We start from the raw sequence: 19,520 nt of genomic DNA, 5'->3' as shown, positions 1-19,520 counted from the left end.
TATTGTTTTTTTTTTTACTGTAATTTACTGCAAAGTTTGAATGTATTAAAGTTTTTTTTGTTTGTTTTTCACAGGGAAGGCCATAACAAATTTGACAGTGAAGAACATTCCACTGAAGCCTACAACCCCAAGAGACAGCGAGTGCTTTGAACTGGACTTGGCTGGGTAGAACTTAGAGAAAAATAAAAAATAAAAAAACATTTTTCGAGAGCCCTAAATAATTCCCATACACTAAAAACTACATTTTGCGGAACCTAATACTTTGTGTCAATGTAGCCTCGTGTTACAGAAAGATGTGACACAATCCACACAATTCATTACTTTAAATGAAGTGCTAAAAGTGTCCACCACCATGTTGCAGGCACAAATTCATTCTTCACAGCATGCTCTCCAACACGGAGTGTCGCATTTCTTCGGTAATATTGCTGATTGCGTCACTGATTATTGCTTTTAATTCACCAAGAGTGTGTGGATTTGTGGTGTACACTATATCCTTCAAATACCCTCCCCAAAAAGAAATCTGATGACATATCTGGGGATCGAGGTGGACATAATGACATGGACACTACACAGTCACCAAAGAGGAGCCAAAGTTCGTTCTTTCTGTTGCGCGAAGTGTGACTCATGGCATCATCTTGCTGAAACTGTCCTTGGTTGATTTCATCTTCTGTAAGGAAACTCATGTAAGAAACTCATTGATTGTATTGATGTAACTTTCTAAGTTTACTGTTTCTGAGAAGAAAATTGGGCCAATAATTCTTAGTTGAGTTGCAGCACACTAACCAAGCCATGGCATGACTGAGTGAAGAACCATTAAATGTTATTGCCGGGTCACGTGATAAATCATGTTGAGCATGATAACTCTCAGGATCATGTCACGTCTTTCTGTAACATTAGGCTACATTTACACAAAATATTAGGTTCCCAACAGATATAGTTTTTAGTGAAAGGGAATTGTTTATGATACTCAAATAAATAAAAAAGTCACCCTGTACTTTAAAACTTTGTGCATTATCATTTTTTGGCCTGAAAGTGCAAAGAAGGTTTTACATGGCTTCATGTATTTATTTATATACCAGCAAATACCACCCATCGCTTCGCTAACGGGAATGCTAAGGGGAGAGGGAAGGGGAGAGTGAAGAGGAGGAGGGGTGGGGGAAGGGAAGACAGTGTGAGGTGAGAGCAAAGGAAGGCATACGTGCGGTGGAGCGTTAATTATGATTCATACCGTCTCATCAAAATGATTCTGCAGAGAATAACAGTGAAGATGGAAACAAAATAATGTCTGAAATCCATTTGCTACCGGTCATACTATAATTGTGGCCCACAGACAAACACCGCCCAGACATGTCTGGAGACAAAACCCGCTGGACGCGTCCAGAGCAAAGCCATCTGGAGATGAGCCGTCTGGAGACAAACACTGCTCGGACACATCCGGAGACAAACTCTCATCGGACACGTCCAGAGACAAATACTGCCCCGACGAATCTGGAGACAAGCTCCTGTCTGGACATAAACACCGCACAGACACATTCAAAGACAAACACCGCCCAGACATTTCCGGAGCCAAGCTGTCCGGAGACAAACTCCCGTCTGGACATAAACACCATCCAGCCATAACCACCGTCTGGATATGTCCAGAGAGAGAGGAGAGGAGGGTAGAGTGAGTGAGGTGTGGGAGGAGGGTGCTGCACTGTATTGGGATGGGGTAGAGCAAGAATGGGACAAAGAGAGAGTGAGAGAGGGTTAGGTATAGGGGAGTTAGTTGAGAGAGTATGTTATGCTTTATGAACAATATACACACAGAGAGACACACATTAGTGCTTGGATGATATCGGCAATTTTTCCAGCATCGGCAGGTTGGGGTCAGTGTGATTATCAACTACAGTGCGTACTGTGTACATCCCAAGAACCTTGAGTAGCTTCACCGAAAAACGACATTGCATTTACAAAGACGTTTCAGGGATATGTTCACAAACATTAATCTTTATAAACAGCTGTGTGTGATGGGTGGAAAAACAAATTTGGCTCAGAAATTTAGAAAATACCTTAATACAGCAAACACCTCGAAATCAGTTGTTATTTCACAACTCGCTCAGAATAATGGAGCACGAATGAGTAGCTTCACCGAAAAACGACGTTGCATTTCCATAGACATTTCAGGGATATGTTCACAAACATTAATCTTTATAAACAACTGCGTGTGATAGGTGGAAAAAACAAATTTGGCTCGGAAATTTAGAAAATACGTTAGTACGGCAAACACCTCAATTGGTTGTTATTTCACAACTCACTCAGAATGATGAAGCACGAACCATTTGCTCAGCATGATGGAACACGAACCACTCGCTCAGAACGATAGAGAACGAACCACTCGTTCAGCATGACGGAGCACGAACTACTCGTTCAGCATGACGGAGCACGAACTACTCGTTCAGCATGACGGAGCACGAACTACTCATTCAGCATGACGGAGCATGAATCACTCGTTCAGCATGACGGAGCACGAACCACTCGCTCTGAAAGACGTGGCATGGCAAAAGCGTCCGCAGTGAGTGAACGATTCGCTCAGAATGACGTAGCATGGTACTGCTATCGACTACCAGGCTCGGCAAGTGGCTTAAGCACTTAAACAGGCACTCCAATTAAATGGTTGATAAGACATGGTTGGCCAGGCTGTGGCTGCATACCATATATAATTTCTTTAACTTTAAAGCCAGTCTTCACAATGCATGTAGCAGTTATAGAAATAAAATGAATTCGTTCAAATAATGACTTTATCCACAAAAGAATTGCTGTCCAATGGAGAACAACCCTGGAGACATCGCAAAGTTTAATCGCCCGTGAAATAAACATTGCAAATAATCTGCCATGTTGCCTACTCATCTGTGCATGTATCATATGGTATATTGTTCACAGTCCGCGCAAACATTGTAACTTTATTTTAAAACGTACATTTTTAAGAAGATTTGAATCCCTGTAGAGCACCTCGCAAAACCTTCGAAAATGAAGACACAGATCTGGCAGACGCTATGGATAATCAGTCCCTCTGGAGGACAGGGCGTGAGGTCTACCAGTGAATGCATTAAATCATATATCTCAATGAAGCTGGTTAATTTTGGCACATTCTTAAATCTTTTGTTCACTCAATATAATTTTCCAAACAGTAGAAAAAGATAAGTTGAATGCTTTGGAAATTTCACATTTTGTTGTGTATATATGGAGAACGAGGGAACATAGCCTTGCTTGCTTCAAGTAAATTGGTGCATTGGCTTAGTTATAAGACTCCTTATTTCTTTAAATTAACAGAGTTCACTCCAGATTTTGACACTTATTTAGTCCAGACAATATCCAAGCCTCAAAACCTGAATAATATTTTGATGATATACTTAAATTAGTCTGTGAGAGTACATTATGGAAAATCGTATTAAATAATTATTTATAATGCATGAAATCGCTCCAAGCTCATAATTTGAAAATTGTAGCACTTACATAAGCGATGTATACAACAATTCGTAGCTCTGATGAACAGGCATTCAATAATGAGTGAGGAAAGTGGAAAAAAAAATTATCGTAAAGAAATCGTTGTGGCCTGTTCAAAGTCAAAACATGGTTGAGCAGGCCAAAAACGTGGCGGCTTCAAACCCCAGCGAAGTTACATGGGATACACCTTAAGACCCCATAGAGATCGGTGACTGAGGATGCGCCTGATAAAGGATATAATTAAATAAGGCCGTTAATTTTTCTCAAATGGGGTGTTTTAATTAACCCAAACACCCAATTTTCAGTCCTGCACTTCATTGGCGTTTTCTTGGAATACATGCAAAGTTTCAGGCTGCTTGGTTTCATAGTTTTGGAGTTATGGAGGACACACACACACACACACACACACACACACACACACACACACACACACACACACACACACACACACACACACACACACACACACACACACACACACACAGCCATTTATTAGTATAGATACAGAAATGAAGATATTGAAACGTGACTATACAAATCTCTTACACATTTGTCATGGCTTACACATCGGGCAGGAAATGATTGTGGTCTTGTTTGGTTGTTTGTTTTCCCAGTGAATAACGACTTGGGTTTCATGTGTGTTAGTGAATTTTCATTCATTACACTGAGGTGGAGATCTTGCAAGTCATTTATCTTAACCTGCAATGGTTGGATTGCTGTGGTTTCTGGCAGGATGGCCGAGATACGCACACTCGCTTCTACAAGCTATAAACTGTTTCACAGGCATGGAGATTCATCAGTGTGTGTGTTGTTCCTCGGATTAATGTTAAACTGCACGTCCCGTCTGCCGGCATTAGTTGGTGGACGTAAAGATCCCACGGTGTACTTTGAAAGAGTAGGCAAGCTATTGCAGGCACCATGAACCAATTACAAGTTTCTGCCCTAACTACTTATTTGAGCGTCAGGCCTGGTCAACCGGTTCGTGAAAGACTTGAGTCAAAAAACTCCCCCAGCCTACCCTACAAGAACGTGGGAATAATTGTGACTGTTAAAGAAGAAGTTGGATTGCTGGGATTTGCTGTAATGGACTGTGTGCAATGAGAGAATGAACTGTGAATTCTCTGTTATGAATCAATTACTAATGACTTTTTGTCCCAGTTGAAATTCATGGGGTGGATTTTTTTTGTTGTTGGTGTCAGTTATCTGAGCAAATTATAGTTTTCAAAATAAGGAGATACATTCTGGTACAATAAAACAAACCGTGTCTGGCTTCCTTGGTTGTAGTTGCTGGTGCCCCAGGTTCCCTGACTGCTGTTGCTGGTGCTGGAACTTCTCTGGCTGTGTCTGCTAGTGCTGCTGCTTTGTGTGCTGAAGCTGTGGAAGCAGCTTTATTGGTTGATGTGGCTGCAGTTACAGCTTCTCATTTTTTCTGCTATAAATACACCACCCTACTACATTGATCGTTCAGTGCTTCTTCTAAGATGACTGCTCCCCAGCAATGGTATTTTATTTGTAAACTTGCAAATACCACCCGTCGCTACGCTGACCGTAATACTAGAGGGAGGGGGGAGGGAGGGAGAAAAAGAGGGGAGAAGAGGGAGAAACGAGTGGGGAAGAGAGCATGTGGAAAGTGAAGAGCTGGAGGAGAAAGGAGAGGGGAGGGAGGGGGAGCGAGGAGGGGTGGGGGAAGAGAACACTGTGAGGTGAGAAGAAGGGAAGGCAGATGTGAGGTGTAGCGTTAATTAAGATTCATACTGTTTCATCAAAATGATTCTGCATAGTATAACAGTGAAGATGGAAACAAAATAATGTCTGAAATCCATTTTGTACGGGTCATACTATAAACACGACCCGGAGACAAACTCCCGTCCAAACGTAAATACCGTCCGGAGCCAACCTGTCCGGAGACGAACACTGCTCGGACACGTCCAGAGACAAACCCTGCTCAGACATGTCCGGAGACAATCACCGTCCAGACATAACCACCGCCCAGATATGTCCAGAGACAGAGAGAGGGGAGAGTGAGAGAGGAGATGTCGGAGGAGGGTACTGCACTCTATTGGGAGCAGGTAGAGCCAGGATGGAACAAAGAGAGGGAGAGAGAGAGAGAGACAGACAGAGACAGAGGTTTGGGGGTAGGGGAGTTAGCAGAAAGCATATCTTATGCTTTATGAAAACACACACACACACACGCATGTTCGACATAGGCAATTTTTGGGGAATCAGCAGGTTGGAGTCGGTGTGATTACTTACTACAGCACTTGCTGTATACAACCCTGAAACTTTGAGTAGCTTTCACTGAAAAACAACGTTGCATTTATATAGACGTTTCAGGGAGATGTTCACAAACATTATTCTTTATAAATAGTTGCGTGTGATGGGTGGAAAAAAATTTGGCTCGGTAATTTAGAAAACGCTTTAATACGGCAAACGGCTTGGAAATCGGGTGTTATTTCACAACTCACTCAGGCTGATGAAGCACGAACCACTCACACTGAAAGATATGGCACGGCAAAAGGGTCTGCAGTGACGGTATACACACAGTGACACACAAGAGTTTCTGCTTAATGCAGAACAACAATAGTCCTAATTGAAGCCCAGCCTGAAATAAATTATGACGTCAAATTAAGTGAGTGAACGGTTCGCTCAGAATGACATAGCACGGTACCTCTATCGACAAGAGAACTCAAAAAGTGGCTTTCGCACTCATGCAAGCACTCAAATCAAATAGTTAATTAGGAACTGTTGGCGAGGCTGTCCCTGCAATACCATAAAGGATACCTTTAACTTTAAAGTGCATCTTCACCACGCACACAGCAGTTAATAAAATACAATTAATTCATCCAAAAAATGAATTATCCACAAAAGAGTTGCTGTTTAATGCAGAACAACCCTGGAAATATCGCAAAGTTCAATCGCTCTTGAAATAAACATTGCAAAAAAATCCGCCATTTTGCATGCTCGTCTGTGCACGTGTCACATGGTACATGGGTTCATGTCACCGTGCAAAGGTTATAACTTGTTTTGTGACATGTCCGTTTTTCACCAGATTTGCTTTGATTCCCTGTGGAGCACCTCGTGAAACCTCCGAAAATATATAAAAGATCTGGTAGACGCTATGGATAGGCAATCCCTCTGGGGGCATGGTGTGAGATCTAGCAATGAATGCATTAAATAATATAGCTCAATGAAGCTGGTTAATTTTGTTACATTCCTAAAAATTTTTCTTTACTCAATGTAATTCTCCAAACAGCAGAAAACGATAAGTTTAATGCTTTGGAAATTTCACATTTTCTTGTGTATCTCTGGAGAAGGGAACATAGGATTGCTTGCTCAATGTTAATAGGTATATCGGCTAAGTTATAAAACTAGCTATTTCTTTAAATTATCAGATTTCACAACAGATTTCGACACTTTTTTATTTTGGACGATATCCGATTGTAAAGAGTGAAATAATAATTCGATGATATACTTTAATTAGTCCGTGAGAGTGTCGTAAAGCTCAATCACCCTTCAATTAAAGTATGAAGACCGATATACTTGAGAGAAAGCTGTTTAATTTGTTCACCAAGACGTGCACGGAACGAGGCAACACCAAGAACCTCAATTATCTTAAGGATGCTCGGAGGGTGCCGTCACCAGTTAGATGACGAGGCATTACCCTCTTATATTTTCATTTCTATCCTTGGACAAATGCTTATTCCACATTTTGTCCTTTCATTACAAGAATGCTGAAACATAAGTCGAGATAAGAGCACGTTACGGTTCCTGTTCTCACAATGCTCCTTTGAATTACTCAAGGACAATAATAATCGTTTTCTGCATACACAGTTCTATTTGTCCTTTAACAAAGCAGCCAGTCAAGAGTATATTTTATCACTAAGCCTGCAAAAAGCATATATAATGGCTTCTAAAAAGGCAAAGCTTATAGAAAAAGGTACGATTCCCGACAAGAGTACATCGTCGAAAATCATATTATATAATGCATGGGCGGTGGAGATCGTGGAAAATCACATCAAAAATGCATGAAATCACTCCCAGCTCCTAATTTGAAAACTTATAGTACTCACAAAAGCGATGTACACAACGATTCGTAGTGATGATGAACAGGCATTCGATATGAGTGAGGAAAGTGAAAAATAAACTTTATTGTTAAGAAATCGTTGCGGCCTGTTCCAAGTCAGGACATGGTTGAGCAGGCCAAAAACATGTCGGCTTCAAACCCTAGCGAAGTTACCATGGGATGATACGCCTAAAGACCCCACGGAGATCGGTCACTGAGGATGCGCCCGATAAAGGATATAATTAAATAAGGCCTTCAATTATCCTCAAAAGTGGTGTTTTAATTAACCCAAACACCCAATTTTCAGTCATGCACCTCCTTGGCGTTTTCTTGGTGTACATACAAAGTTTCAGGCTACTAGGTTTCATGGTTTTGGAATTATAGAGGACACACACACACACACACACACACACACACACACACACACACACACACACACACACACACACACACACACACACACACACACACCCTTTTATTAGTATCGATTTCTCAATAACAGTGTGTCCTGCAAATGATTAAAACACAGCAGCACTTGTCAGGGGTAACATTGTGTTCACCTATTTAGCATCAGTTATTTTGTGACAAGACAGGATAAAATAAACTTAAGCATCCTCTTCTGTCCCTCTTTCTCAAACACCAGGATTTAATGCATCTTCCCTGGCTTCTCTCAAGTACAAACTGGGCTCACGTCTGCCTTGGTGCAGAGGCAAAGGTGACATGGATTTTCACAAGTATCGATCAATATCAGTCTTGTTCAGCAATGTTTCTTCATTGGAATGCCTTTTATAAAATATAATGAAAACACTGACAGAGCTAATCACATGCATTTTAGCTTGAGGACCAAGGCACATAACCAATTCAAAGTCATGACAATGCTTGCTAAATTCTGGCCCAAATTCCAAATGCATGGCCATGAAAGATAGAAGTGTTATTTCTGCATCATGGCATTTTCGGAATCAAAACATCACCATGACTATGCCGACTGTGAAAATCGACAAATCAACCTTGGGACCAAATCAACCAAAAAATCAACCAAATCAAATCAACCAAAAATCTCCTACTGATCGTGGAAGTTCGAAAAATAAAGTACAACTCGAGAATTGCTTTGCGAGTCTCAACGAATGTTCGTGAATTTGGGCGGAGTATACTGGCGTGTTCGGTGTCGAAAATAATTTTTTTAAGTCGGAAAAACCACAGACTGACGGAAAGCAAACCTGTTGGCCCCTCCAATGAAACCGTTGGAGGTCTCATAATCAAAATAGGACCACTTGTCCTGAAGCTCACTTTGATCAAGAACAGTCACTCAAATCCCTCGCAGACTCCCTTAGACTAATTTTTTGCCATGCCATGATCGAACTTTGGTACATCATGGGCGATAAAGGTTGTGGTCAAGTTTCATTGAAATTGTGTGTGTAGTTTCGGAGAAGACAGCAAATACCTATTTTGGAGGCTCAACCCCCCCCCCCCCGCGGCCGCCCCCCACCTCTCTGGACCCCTTTAATGAGTGCAGATTTTGATGCGGTCGATATACCTTCATTATGCATCAGATATGACTCTTGTGGCCAAGTTTTATCAAAATAATTTGTTTGGTTAAAGCGATAATGACTGAAGTGTTTACAGACTCACTCACCGATGGACATTGCTCGGCTGGATCGCATAAGCTCACCTGACTAAAGTACAGGTGAGCTAAAAATAACCCAATGTACATACATGAAGCAAAAACATGCGTACAGCTTATATCCATGCATAATACATTGTGGTTATGTTCCTGGGATCATTACAATTGCACTGGGCCATGGACTAAAACCCAGGTCTATGGCCTGAGGCCTGCTAATCTGTACTTTATGCAATGGTGGCACTTGATTTTTTAGGGTGGAGTCAAGCCAGTTGTCCAGCCAACGTGTGTTAAGCAGTGGAGTGTAGTCAGGGCAACTGAACACTGAGGCCTAAAAAAAATGTTGAGTTTCCAGTAATCTGACCTGCCGAGCTCAATTTATTAATTTTTTTGCGAGGGTCGACTTCCGGGCAGCCATTTTATGTCCGCTATGCTTGGCTTTTCTCTGTGCCATTGTTGACCATTGTGGTCTCAACAGAGAAAATCAGCGGCTGTTTATTTCAGTTAAGGGGTCAGAAAGTTTTATCGACATTTTAAAAACATCACACAACCCACGTGAGACACATCGGTGGTGTCTTGTTCAAAGTCGGAACATGGACCCTGGATAGACGTTCCCAACTTTGACAGAAGTCATCGCTGCCATGCAGACATTTGGTGTTCGTTTTTTTTTACGTAAAGTGCCGATGTGGTCACCAAAACACACAAGATGTCAGACCCATGAGGTCTGCATTTGACATGCGTATCTCTGGTGATAAACGGCTTCCACCAAAGAAAAACTAAAAGGTATGTTGTGAAGAAGAAGAAGAAGGTTATTGTGAACAAAGGTCTAAAATCGAAAACGAAGTGGAAATGAACATTTCAAAATACAGAACTGAATTTCTTGAAAATTATTTTAAGCCAGTTTTGTTACAAAGCAAGACAAGGAAAGGAGCAATCAGAGATTGCAGACCCTTGCCAGGACTTGTTTTGTGTGGTGTGTTGTGTAGTTTTATGTGGCGTTTGTGTACAGTACTGGTATGTTATGTAATTAAAAGAGAGATTATTAGAACTGCCACCTTATAACTGCTGGCAGTGATGACTGGATACCAAGACGTCCCGCTTTGATTGGACACCTGACTCTGTCCCATGACGCTTTTTATTATTATTCAATTGAATTCAGAATGGGATTAAAATAAATTCAATTCAATTAAAATGGATGACCAAATAGGTACAGTCCTGCATTGGAGTACTCAGAAGGAACCCAAACAAGCAAAAAGAAAAGATGAAGTCATCAGTAGGAGCTGAGATCGGATTCACATTTCAGCTGCTACTCTTCTATCCACAAACCCATCCAGGCACAGCCAAATGAGCCTTATTCAAAAATAAAGAAATAAAAACCCATATCAAAAAATTGAATAATTCTGCCTGCCAGACCATGTGTCCGATCAAGTTGAAATTCAAAACATATACAGTATATAACCCAACACTACTACATCACGATTGTGAAGTTTCACGTCGATTGATTAAGCAATTCCAGAGAAAACATTATTTAATATTTTCTTAAATCCAATATGGCTCTCAAACCATGTGACATCAATTGTTCCTCAACAACCTTGTATATGCATGCCTTGGTGAACATTTATGTGAAGTTTCCGTTCAATCTTTCCATCCGTTCTGGAGAGGAAGATTTTGATATGTTTCAGGGTTAATCTTATATGGCTGCCAAGCCATGTGACCTATGACATCATATGTGTGAACATTTTGTTCCTCATGGTTAGGTGGTTATATGTGTAAAGTTTTACCTCAGTCTGTTCAGCCATTTCAGAGAAGATTTTAGTTTTTTTTTTTAGTTTTTTTAAACAATGTGACTGCCGAATCACGTGACCGATGCCGTCATCAAAAAAAATTTTGGTGGAACATTTTATCCCCAGATGAGCCTCTGCAATTTTCATATTGGTCGGATGGAGAATTATACATATGCAATTATGACGTCATAATGTAGGCACCTATGATGTCATTAAAAAAATCTTACTCATTCCACATGAGGAATACTGTTACGAATTTGGAAGCCATGTGCACACAACAGCCAGGTCCTATAGAACAGTTATATCGGTAAGTACGTGAGTCGGGTGAATATACTGATTCTGGCTCACTTTTCCCCATGTAAGTGAATGGGGGATTTTCAGCGATTCATATTTTTTCCCTAAAAAGTAAACCCCCTTTTTATCATATTTATTTGGCTCCCCTTTTAACCTCGGGGCACTCTATTCAAATAACCAATGCAACAAGATAAATATTTGTTCAAGTATCAAAGTAGTAATGTGATTTGTTAAAGGTGATTCTGAAGAAATATCTGAAACATGTAAGCTGAGGGACACTCCTTTTGAAATAACCAATGCATATTGTTTAGCTCACTCATTGAACCTATAAAGATTTGTTCATTCTCAAATTCCTTCAATAGTTTCATTTTCTTTGCACAATAATCCCCATCTAAAATATTTTAAAATAAAACATTTGAATCTATATTTTTCAAGATACCCCTTTTGTGTCATTATGAAATGATATACTTCTCTTAATGATCTTATCTGACCACCTCCTGAGTTGCATATCATTTTGAGATTGTAGTAAATTATTTTTCCATTGTTCAATTGATAACCATCAAATTTTTCAGTCCATTCAAATATATTTATTATTTTCTTTACATCCTCTAACTTATTAGTTTTTAAATTGATTCACTTATTTGTTTTATTTACCTTTGTTTTAGTTATTTTTTCAATTAGACTTATTTGATATTTTTCACATTCATGATGTTTTCCATTTATATACCAAGACTGAGATTTTCTCCACTCTTTAGTTTGATTAATACTTGGTTTGACCATTTATATATTGTGAAAAAGACAGCAGTAGTCCTTAAAAACCCTAACCCATATTGTATTCTATATACTCTATGATTACATATTCACTCTATCATACGATATCCATATGGAACACAATCTATTCCATTTTCTAAAATAAATCTCTTATCATCAAAGGCTCCTAATGCCTTTTTATTTACTTCTTCACTATATATCTTATGTTTATAACTTCTTATTGTATTCATTTTCCTATATTCTTCTTTCTTATTCATCAAACAATTATAATAATTTTCTAAAAGTCATTGATTTATTTATTTATTACATATTTCTTTATTCCCTTTAACCTTTTATCAATCTGATCACCATACTTATAAGCATATGCCTTTGTTCTCAATCCAATAAACTCACTCATTACTTTTCCACCCAACTCATCCTTAAACGTACCAATAACCTTTTCATTCTTTTTTGAAAATAACTCGCTCTTCTTACTAAAATTACTTGTATCATATACTCCAATATTTTTCTTCATATCTTTATAAACATCATCAGTTTTTATATCTAGGATAAAACTATCAGTGTCCATATACAAGAATAAAACATTTTCACCATACTCTTTCTTTAAGCCATGACAAATAATCATACATCAATATCTTTGTTAAATCAAGAACTGCTGTTCCAATATAAATTGGTTTATCCATTACAATACTTTCCTTTTCCATATGAATAGCAGAAAAGTTCTCTGAAAAAACCTCTTCTCTCTTAAAACTTGGTTTATTTATCAATCGAGAAGCTTCTTTCCAAGATGTTGCAAATCTAATGTTTTGCCTGTTTCTAACATTCTCCATTGTCTTTCCAAAGACAGCATTATTCATCAATTTATAGAATTCCCCTTCAAATTTTACTTTTGTATTTGTTCTCATATCTGTATTGAATTAAATATATTTTTCATCCAAGGACTTTGTTTAAATTTTAAAACTATGAATTTTAGCTACTCTCAATCCTTCTCTCAAAAACTGTTTCAAGCTTCTCTGATGGAAAAACATATCCCTCTTTATCATAGAATGTTGTTAATAACTTTTTTGTTGATTTGCCTTTAATATTAAAACTTTTATGATATTCACTTAACCATTCTTTCTTTGGGGTTTCTTTCTCACATGCAAAAGGAAGGTCTTTATGCTTATTATGAAGATCACTCGGGTACCTCAAATCAACTTCAAAATAATAACCTTCTTCTTCCTCATTCAATTCCTCTTGAGAAGAAATAACAATATGCATCAAAGCCTTTTCATAATCCTTTTCTTCCACCCACTCTAATTTACCATAAGGCAGAGATTGAGACATTGCCCATCCATACAAATTATTATCATCAAAATACATCAAATAATTACTATCTTTTTCACTATCATAATTTGGAAGATATTTATTACAGTCAACCCCCGCTTCATCGCGGTTTACCTATCGCGCCCCCGGTTCATCGCGGGTTTTCCCTTGGAACGTAACTATATTTTTCTGCGGACTCCCCCGGTATATCATGGTAATAATATATAAAATATAAATTATTTAAGCAACAAATTATAACGCGTGGTGCTCGACCAGTCACACAACGCACGAGACAAAGTTTCACTTGTGAACTTCGAATATTTTCTACGTTTTTTTCTCCAAGCCCCACGATGCCGCCCAAATGCCCTGCACCTTCTAAGGCTTCTGGCAAGGAACCGAAGCGCCAGAGGAAGGTCCTGGGACGCTCCAGGAGAAGGTTAAGGTGCTCGATATATGCTTCGAGAAGGAAAAAGGTTTGCCGTCGTTGGACGAGCACTGCTCGTACCCAGCACCTCAAAACCTACCAGACCAGACCAGACCAGTCGATCTCCGGCACCTCAAACCCAATCACTGCCAAACCGATCAGACCAGACGAGTCAATTTTTTGGGGAGGCGTCCATTCATCGCGGATTTTCACTTAGCGCGAGGAGGTTTGGAACGTAACCCCCGCGAGAAACGGGGGATTACTGTATTTGCTTTAGCATATCTTTTTGAACATACTTGTGATATTCCACCTCTCTTGGACTTCTCAATCATCAAAAGCATATCTACATCACTGATTAATCTTTATCTTGTTTTGTCATTTTCAACATTGCACTCCAAGCTAAACCAGGAGCTGTGAAATAGTGGGAAAGATCTAATCCATAACAATTTTTATTATGACAGAGTGATCTAAAAGATTCAAACACATCAGCAAACAATAAAACATGTTTTTAGATACAAATCATGATATTCTCCAAGGTTCTTTATCTTAAATATTTTCCAAATTTTTTGTGCGTGTTTATATTCCTTATCACAAAGGTTATTATAGAAACTTTCTTTTGAAAGAAGTCGTGTTTCTTTAAATCTTATAAATGAATCCATATAATCATAAGGATAAATTCCCTAACTTGTAAGAATTTTCTCTTTACTTTGAATTTCATTCCTTGTTTGAATTTCCTCTCCAGTTAGAATTCCCTCTTTAATCAGAATTTCATCTTTAATCAGAATTGCCTCTTTAGTTAGAATTTCATTCATTGTTTGAATTTTCTTTATAATTAGAATTTCATCTTCAGTTAGAATTTCTTCATTAATTTCCTCATGAATTAGAATTTCCTCTTTACTTTGAATTCTCTCTTTAATTTGAATTCCCTCTTTAGTTAGAATTTCCTCTTTTGGAAAGAATGAATTAAGATTTGGAAAAGAGCCCGTGGAGCTTAGATTTGATGCTAGGTCGGCTAGTGGTGTTCCCATAAACTTGCAAGAATCTAGAAACCTAATACGAGTTAAAGGTTTTGTGAATATCATTTTTGCAAATGTAATATACTTTTCACTTGTGTTTGTTCTGGCAGAAATATTCCCTGGTGTTTTTGAAAGTTCATTTATAAATAGATGTGTATCATAGTTGGCACTGTTGTGAAGAAAGACTGGAATAAAAGAAGGAAATTTATAATTAAGATTACAACAGGAATGAGCGGGACCTCTCTTTACCAGTAAGATGGCAATGAACCCGAACTTTAGACTCCTCAATTTTCTCCTCACAAATATGACAGATATTGTTCTTTCTAAATTCTAATTTTTCTTCTTCGGTTAATTTCATCGGTTCATTTGTTTCTTTCATTAATTTAGTTAGTCTTATACAATCCTTTTCTAATCGTTTTACACGATAACGTTTTTCCACGATAATGTTCAAGTTTATTTTACTTTTCTCCAACAGATGATTTGATATAATAACAGAAACCAAAAGGAATATGTTTTTGATATTTATTTGTATGTGATTCTTTTGGATAAGGAGAAGCAGTATTTATCTTTTTTTAGGATACATTCAAAATCACCATATATCACAAATGGGTGCATGGTAGATTTATTATAATCTTCAAAAGAAATCTTTTCACCAGGTTTAGGCATTGTAATTACAGCTGATTTATGATTACTACAATATTTTGAATGCTGTTCTAATCATTCTTTTGTATGAAATGAATTAAGACTTTGCTTACAAGGATATATTTTGTTTGCTGTTCTGAATACCTGAGAAGAGATTAATCTTGATAAATTATTGATGTATGTGTAATGTGAATTCTTTCCAACACTAAAATATAAAAGATCAATGTGTGTTTCTTCATTTTTATAGTTGTTTGAAATTTTTAATATTTGAACTTTGTTTGTATCCGTTAATCCATATACATTAATAGAAAGATTATTCTTTTTCTCAAAATAGGAATATCTGTTAGTGGCATTGGGAATTTAAAATCTTTAATATCCAAGGTATTCTCATATTTCATATATTGTTTTACTCTTTCTGAATTACATTTTGGTGGATGAAAGTGAGCAAGAACAGACCATAGAAAACATTTATTATCATTGTTCTTAATATTAACAACTGCCTTCTTTAGTTTTATTTCTTTTGGTAATTCAATATAAGAAGAAGCTTGAAGAGGGTTTGATTTTAGAATGTGTATATCTAAAAAGATCATTTTTTAAATATCAAATCCACTTCCTACCACTGTATTATCTTGTCTTGATAGTTGTCTTGTCTTGATAGTTCTTCATAAACCCCACTATTCAAAAAATCTTGAAATGATGTTATAAAATGAAGATCTGTTCTCATATAAGGAGTTTGTTCTTCATCTTGTCTTTTCATATTCATTTTCACTCCCATATAAAACTTTAAAGTTTACATTTCTTTTAATGTCTTTTTAATAACTTTTTCAACATCAGGTTTCACTATTTCAATTGATTCAGCTATTGATGATGGACCAGGTTCTCCAAATTGAAAAATCCTTATTTTTATTTGCCCTTTAAATGCCCCATCAGTGTTTTCAATATAATAGTCTCCCTTTACTATAAACTCATTTTTCGTGTGTTTTTGTGATTGAAGGTGATTCTTATAACTACTCTTCAAAACATCCTTTGAGCAGATATCACAATGTTTTCTTTCCAACTCAAAGGAGATATTTGATGAAATAGATTAAATGTGTGTTTGTTGGTTCAGAGGTGTTTTCTATAATGTTTATATTCGTGATTACAAACATCGCAGTACGTTGTATTCACCATATTTATATAATGAAAACTTTGCTTAAACTAAAATTTTCTTCATGAAAATTTCGATAATTTTACAGGTGAATCTGTGCTTGAAACAACTTTATCCTCCAACTTTTTCACTTAATAAATACAATGTTTCAAGACACAAAAGGCAAGTTTCAATCAATCTCTTCATTTGTAAAAGATACTGAGAAATATGTCAAGCATGTGAAATTGAACAAAGATAAATATAACAACTATTGGATAAAAACAATTATGGTAAATAATATGAGTTCTTCAATTTCCTTCAGTGGAAGGGCTTTTAGTATACCTGCAAGAACATCAATTAAAGTATCTCCAACAAAAGTTTCTCCTCATAATATATATATATATATAATGGTAATATATTCAAAACTAGAAAAAGCAATGAAACAAGAAAAAGTATCAAAAAATAAAAACCTTATGGATGAAGCTTTAGAAAGAAAAGATAAGACCATCTGTAATATGCAAGGAGAAATTTGTATTTTTTTCAACAATCCGAAAGATGTAAATCCTGATGAAATAAAGGATGTTAATATATCAGGTGAAATGACATTTCGTTCAATAGTAGTTAAGGATCATTTTGAAATTACCTTTAATATAAAAAAATGTAGCAGTTGAATCTGTTAATGAAAAAAAAGTATATAGATATCGATGGTAATGTTTTATTCTACTAATTAAATATGACTTGATATTCAACTGAAGATTTTGAAGATTATGAGAGAGATTATGATACTGAGAGTTTGCATTCAAACGATAGTTATGATACCGAGAGTTTGTGTTCAAACGATAGTTAGAAAAGTATAGATGATTCTGAAAGTATCGAAGATGAATTTCAGTTTAAGTAAAGTTTTACTTTATAAATATGATAGACTTCCCTGATTCTCCATATGACAAATTTGAGAATTGTCCTGCATGTGAAAGACCGGGATTAAACACAGAGTCAAAAGCCGATAAACAATGTATATTTTGTGATTATCTTCTAATTAATGATAATAAAAATTTTAAAAAGGTAAATAATTCTTTAAGATTTACACCAAAAATGAATTGCTTTTCAAGATTGATAAGAGAAATGAATGTAAAGTATGAGGGTGATAACACACCTTTCCTTACAAGGGAAGAAACTGAACGTATTTGAGAAATGTTCAAAGGATTGTTGTTATATATTATTCATGGATGTGATTTTCAGGGAAATATCAACACAATATATTGCATAAATAAAATAATGGATTATCTTGAAATTTAACCTGAACTTGGGATAAAATATAGTTTCTTAAAAAGCCAACAATAAATTAAATAACCTGTTTTCCAAATATATGAATGAATGATTTTTTTTACATTTGGGAAAATAAGATAAAATTTAACAATCATAAAAATCTTCCAAATTCATTAAGATGTCTCATAGTTGGTTCAAGCGGATGTGGAAAAACCTGCTTACTTTTGAAGATGCTCCTGACTCCCAACTTTTTAGATTATGATAATTTAATAATTTTCACAAAGTCGTCTTTTCAACCAGAGTATCAACTACTCTCACAAGGTTTTAATGCTGGTCTTCAAAAAGAAGATATAATCGGCTTATTTAAACTCTCAAAAAACCAAAATGATTATTACATTGAGGATATAATTCAACTATTTTGTGATACACAGACATGTAAAAAGAAATCAAAACCGATAACTTGTATTCTTAGTCATAATACGGATGATATTCCGTCTCCCCAAGATTTGGATAAATCTAAAAAGAACCTCGGTATCTTTGATGATTGTGTTAATGAGAGAAACCAAACGGTAATGGACAGCTACTACACAAGAGGGAGACAATCGTCTTGTAATTTTATTTATCTTATTCAATCATACTTTCAACTTCCTCGTCGTTCCATCAGAAACAATGCTAACATGTTTATTTAATTCATGTTAAATTCAATAGATATAAACAATTTTTTGAGAGACAATTGTTCAACATTATGCAGTAAAAAGGAATTTGGGGATTACATGAAGCACACGACTGAAAAATAGAAATATATTGTTGTGAAACAAGATGAGATATTAAATTATATTTTCCAATAAATAAATGGATGTGAAAGAAAGAGCAAGAAGATTTAAAGAACATCAAGAGTTGGTTTCAAAAGTTGTAAAACAAGAGGATAACATAAAGAAAAAATGCAGACAGAAATTAACGGGCGAAGAAGCGTTTGAAAGGAAACGGATAAATTTTTTAAACCACTTTTAACAACTACCCAAGAAAGAATTAAAGATGTTTCCACAGTTCCCACAGTAGAATATACTCATTAAAAACTTCAAATGTTAAAAGATTTTGATCAAATGACTGAGGAAGAATTAGAGCATTGAGGAGAATTAGAATATGATGATGAAGGTTTATTTCAACAACTGCAAGAGATTAATCGACCCCCTGATTATATTCTGAATGCTCTTCAAAACAATGAATATTCAGCGGATTCAAAAACCAAAGCAGGACTCATTCCAACAGAACAACCAGCAATATTTCATCTTGTTCAAGAAAAGGTATTAATATTTAATGATGAATTAAAGTTCTTGGGTTCTGCTCAACCCCCGATTAAACTAACTCTGAGATTAATGTTTCTTCTCACAAAAGATGGAAGACAAGGTTCAACTGTGAGGGATGAATCAAAGTATATTGATAAACCATTGGATATGAAAAATAATGATGATAGAGTATATATTGATCTGCTGAACACTTAATTATAGGGTTAGTATTTCTGGTAAAAGTAGGAAAAATGAGAAGGAGAAACACATTATTCAGGCTTGAAGTATCCTTGGTTCAGGTATTAGTTTTCTTTCAAATGACCCATCGCAATTAGTTAATTGACCGTTATTGTTGTTTGGTAGTAAGAAAGCTGGAAATAACAATTGTTTTAATGAAGCATCAGCCATTTTAGACCAGTTGATGAACATGAAAAAAATGAAT

General features: G+C 36.5%; 1 protein-coding gene across 14 annotated transcripts in view; it reads left to right on the top strand.

Annotated features, from left to right (window-relative positions):
* Positions 1 to 4,753, top strand: part of ZFYVE19 (zinc finger FYVE-type containing 19) — a 58,558-nt gene extending 53,805 nt beyond the window's left edge. For all 14 annotated transcript variants that reach the window (XR_015055062.1, XR_015055061.1, XR_015055058.1 and 11 more), the window contains one exon: positions 75 to 4,753. Coding sequence is in view for 5 of the 14 variants with exons in the window: in XM_085869534.1 (XP_085725660.1) it covers positions 75 to 150 (76 nt within the window). In the remaining 9 variants the exon portion in view is untranslated. The remainder of the gene's footprint in view (positions 1 to 74) is intronic.
* The last annotated feature ends 14,767 nt before the right edge of the window (positions 4,754 to 19,520 follow it).

Source organism: Eptatretus burgeri, chromosome 2, assembly GCF_056783735.1.
Source record: "Eptatretus burgeri isolate ZD-2024b chromosome 2, Ebu_testis_v1, whole genome shotgun sequence".
Lineage (NCBI taxonomy): Eukaryota > Metazoa > Chordata > Myxini > Myxiniformes > Myxinidae > Eptatretus > Eptatretus burgeri.
Note: the sequence above shows the minus strand (reverse complement) of the source record. Positions and strands in the feature narration are given on the sequence as shown.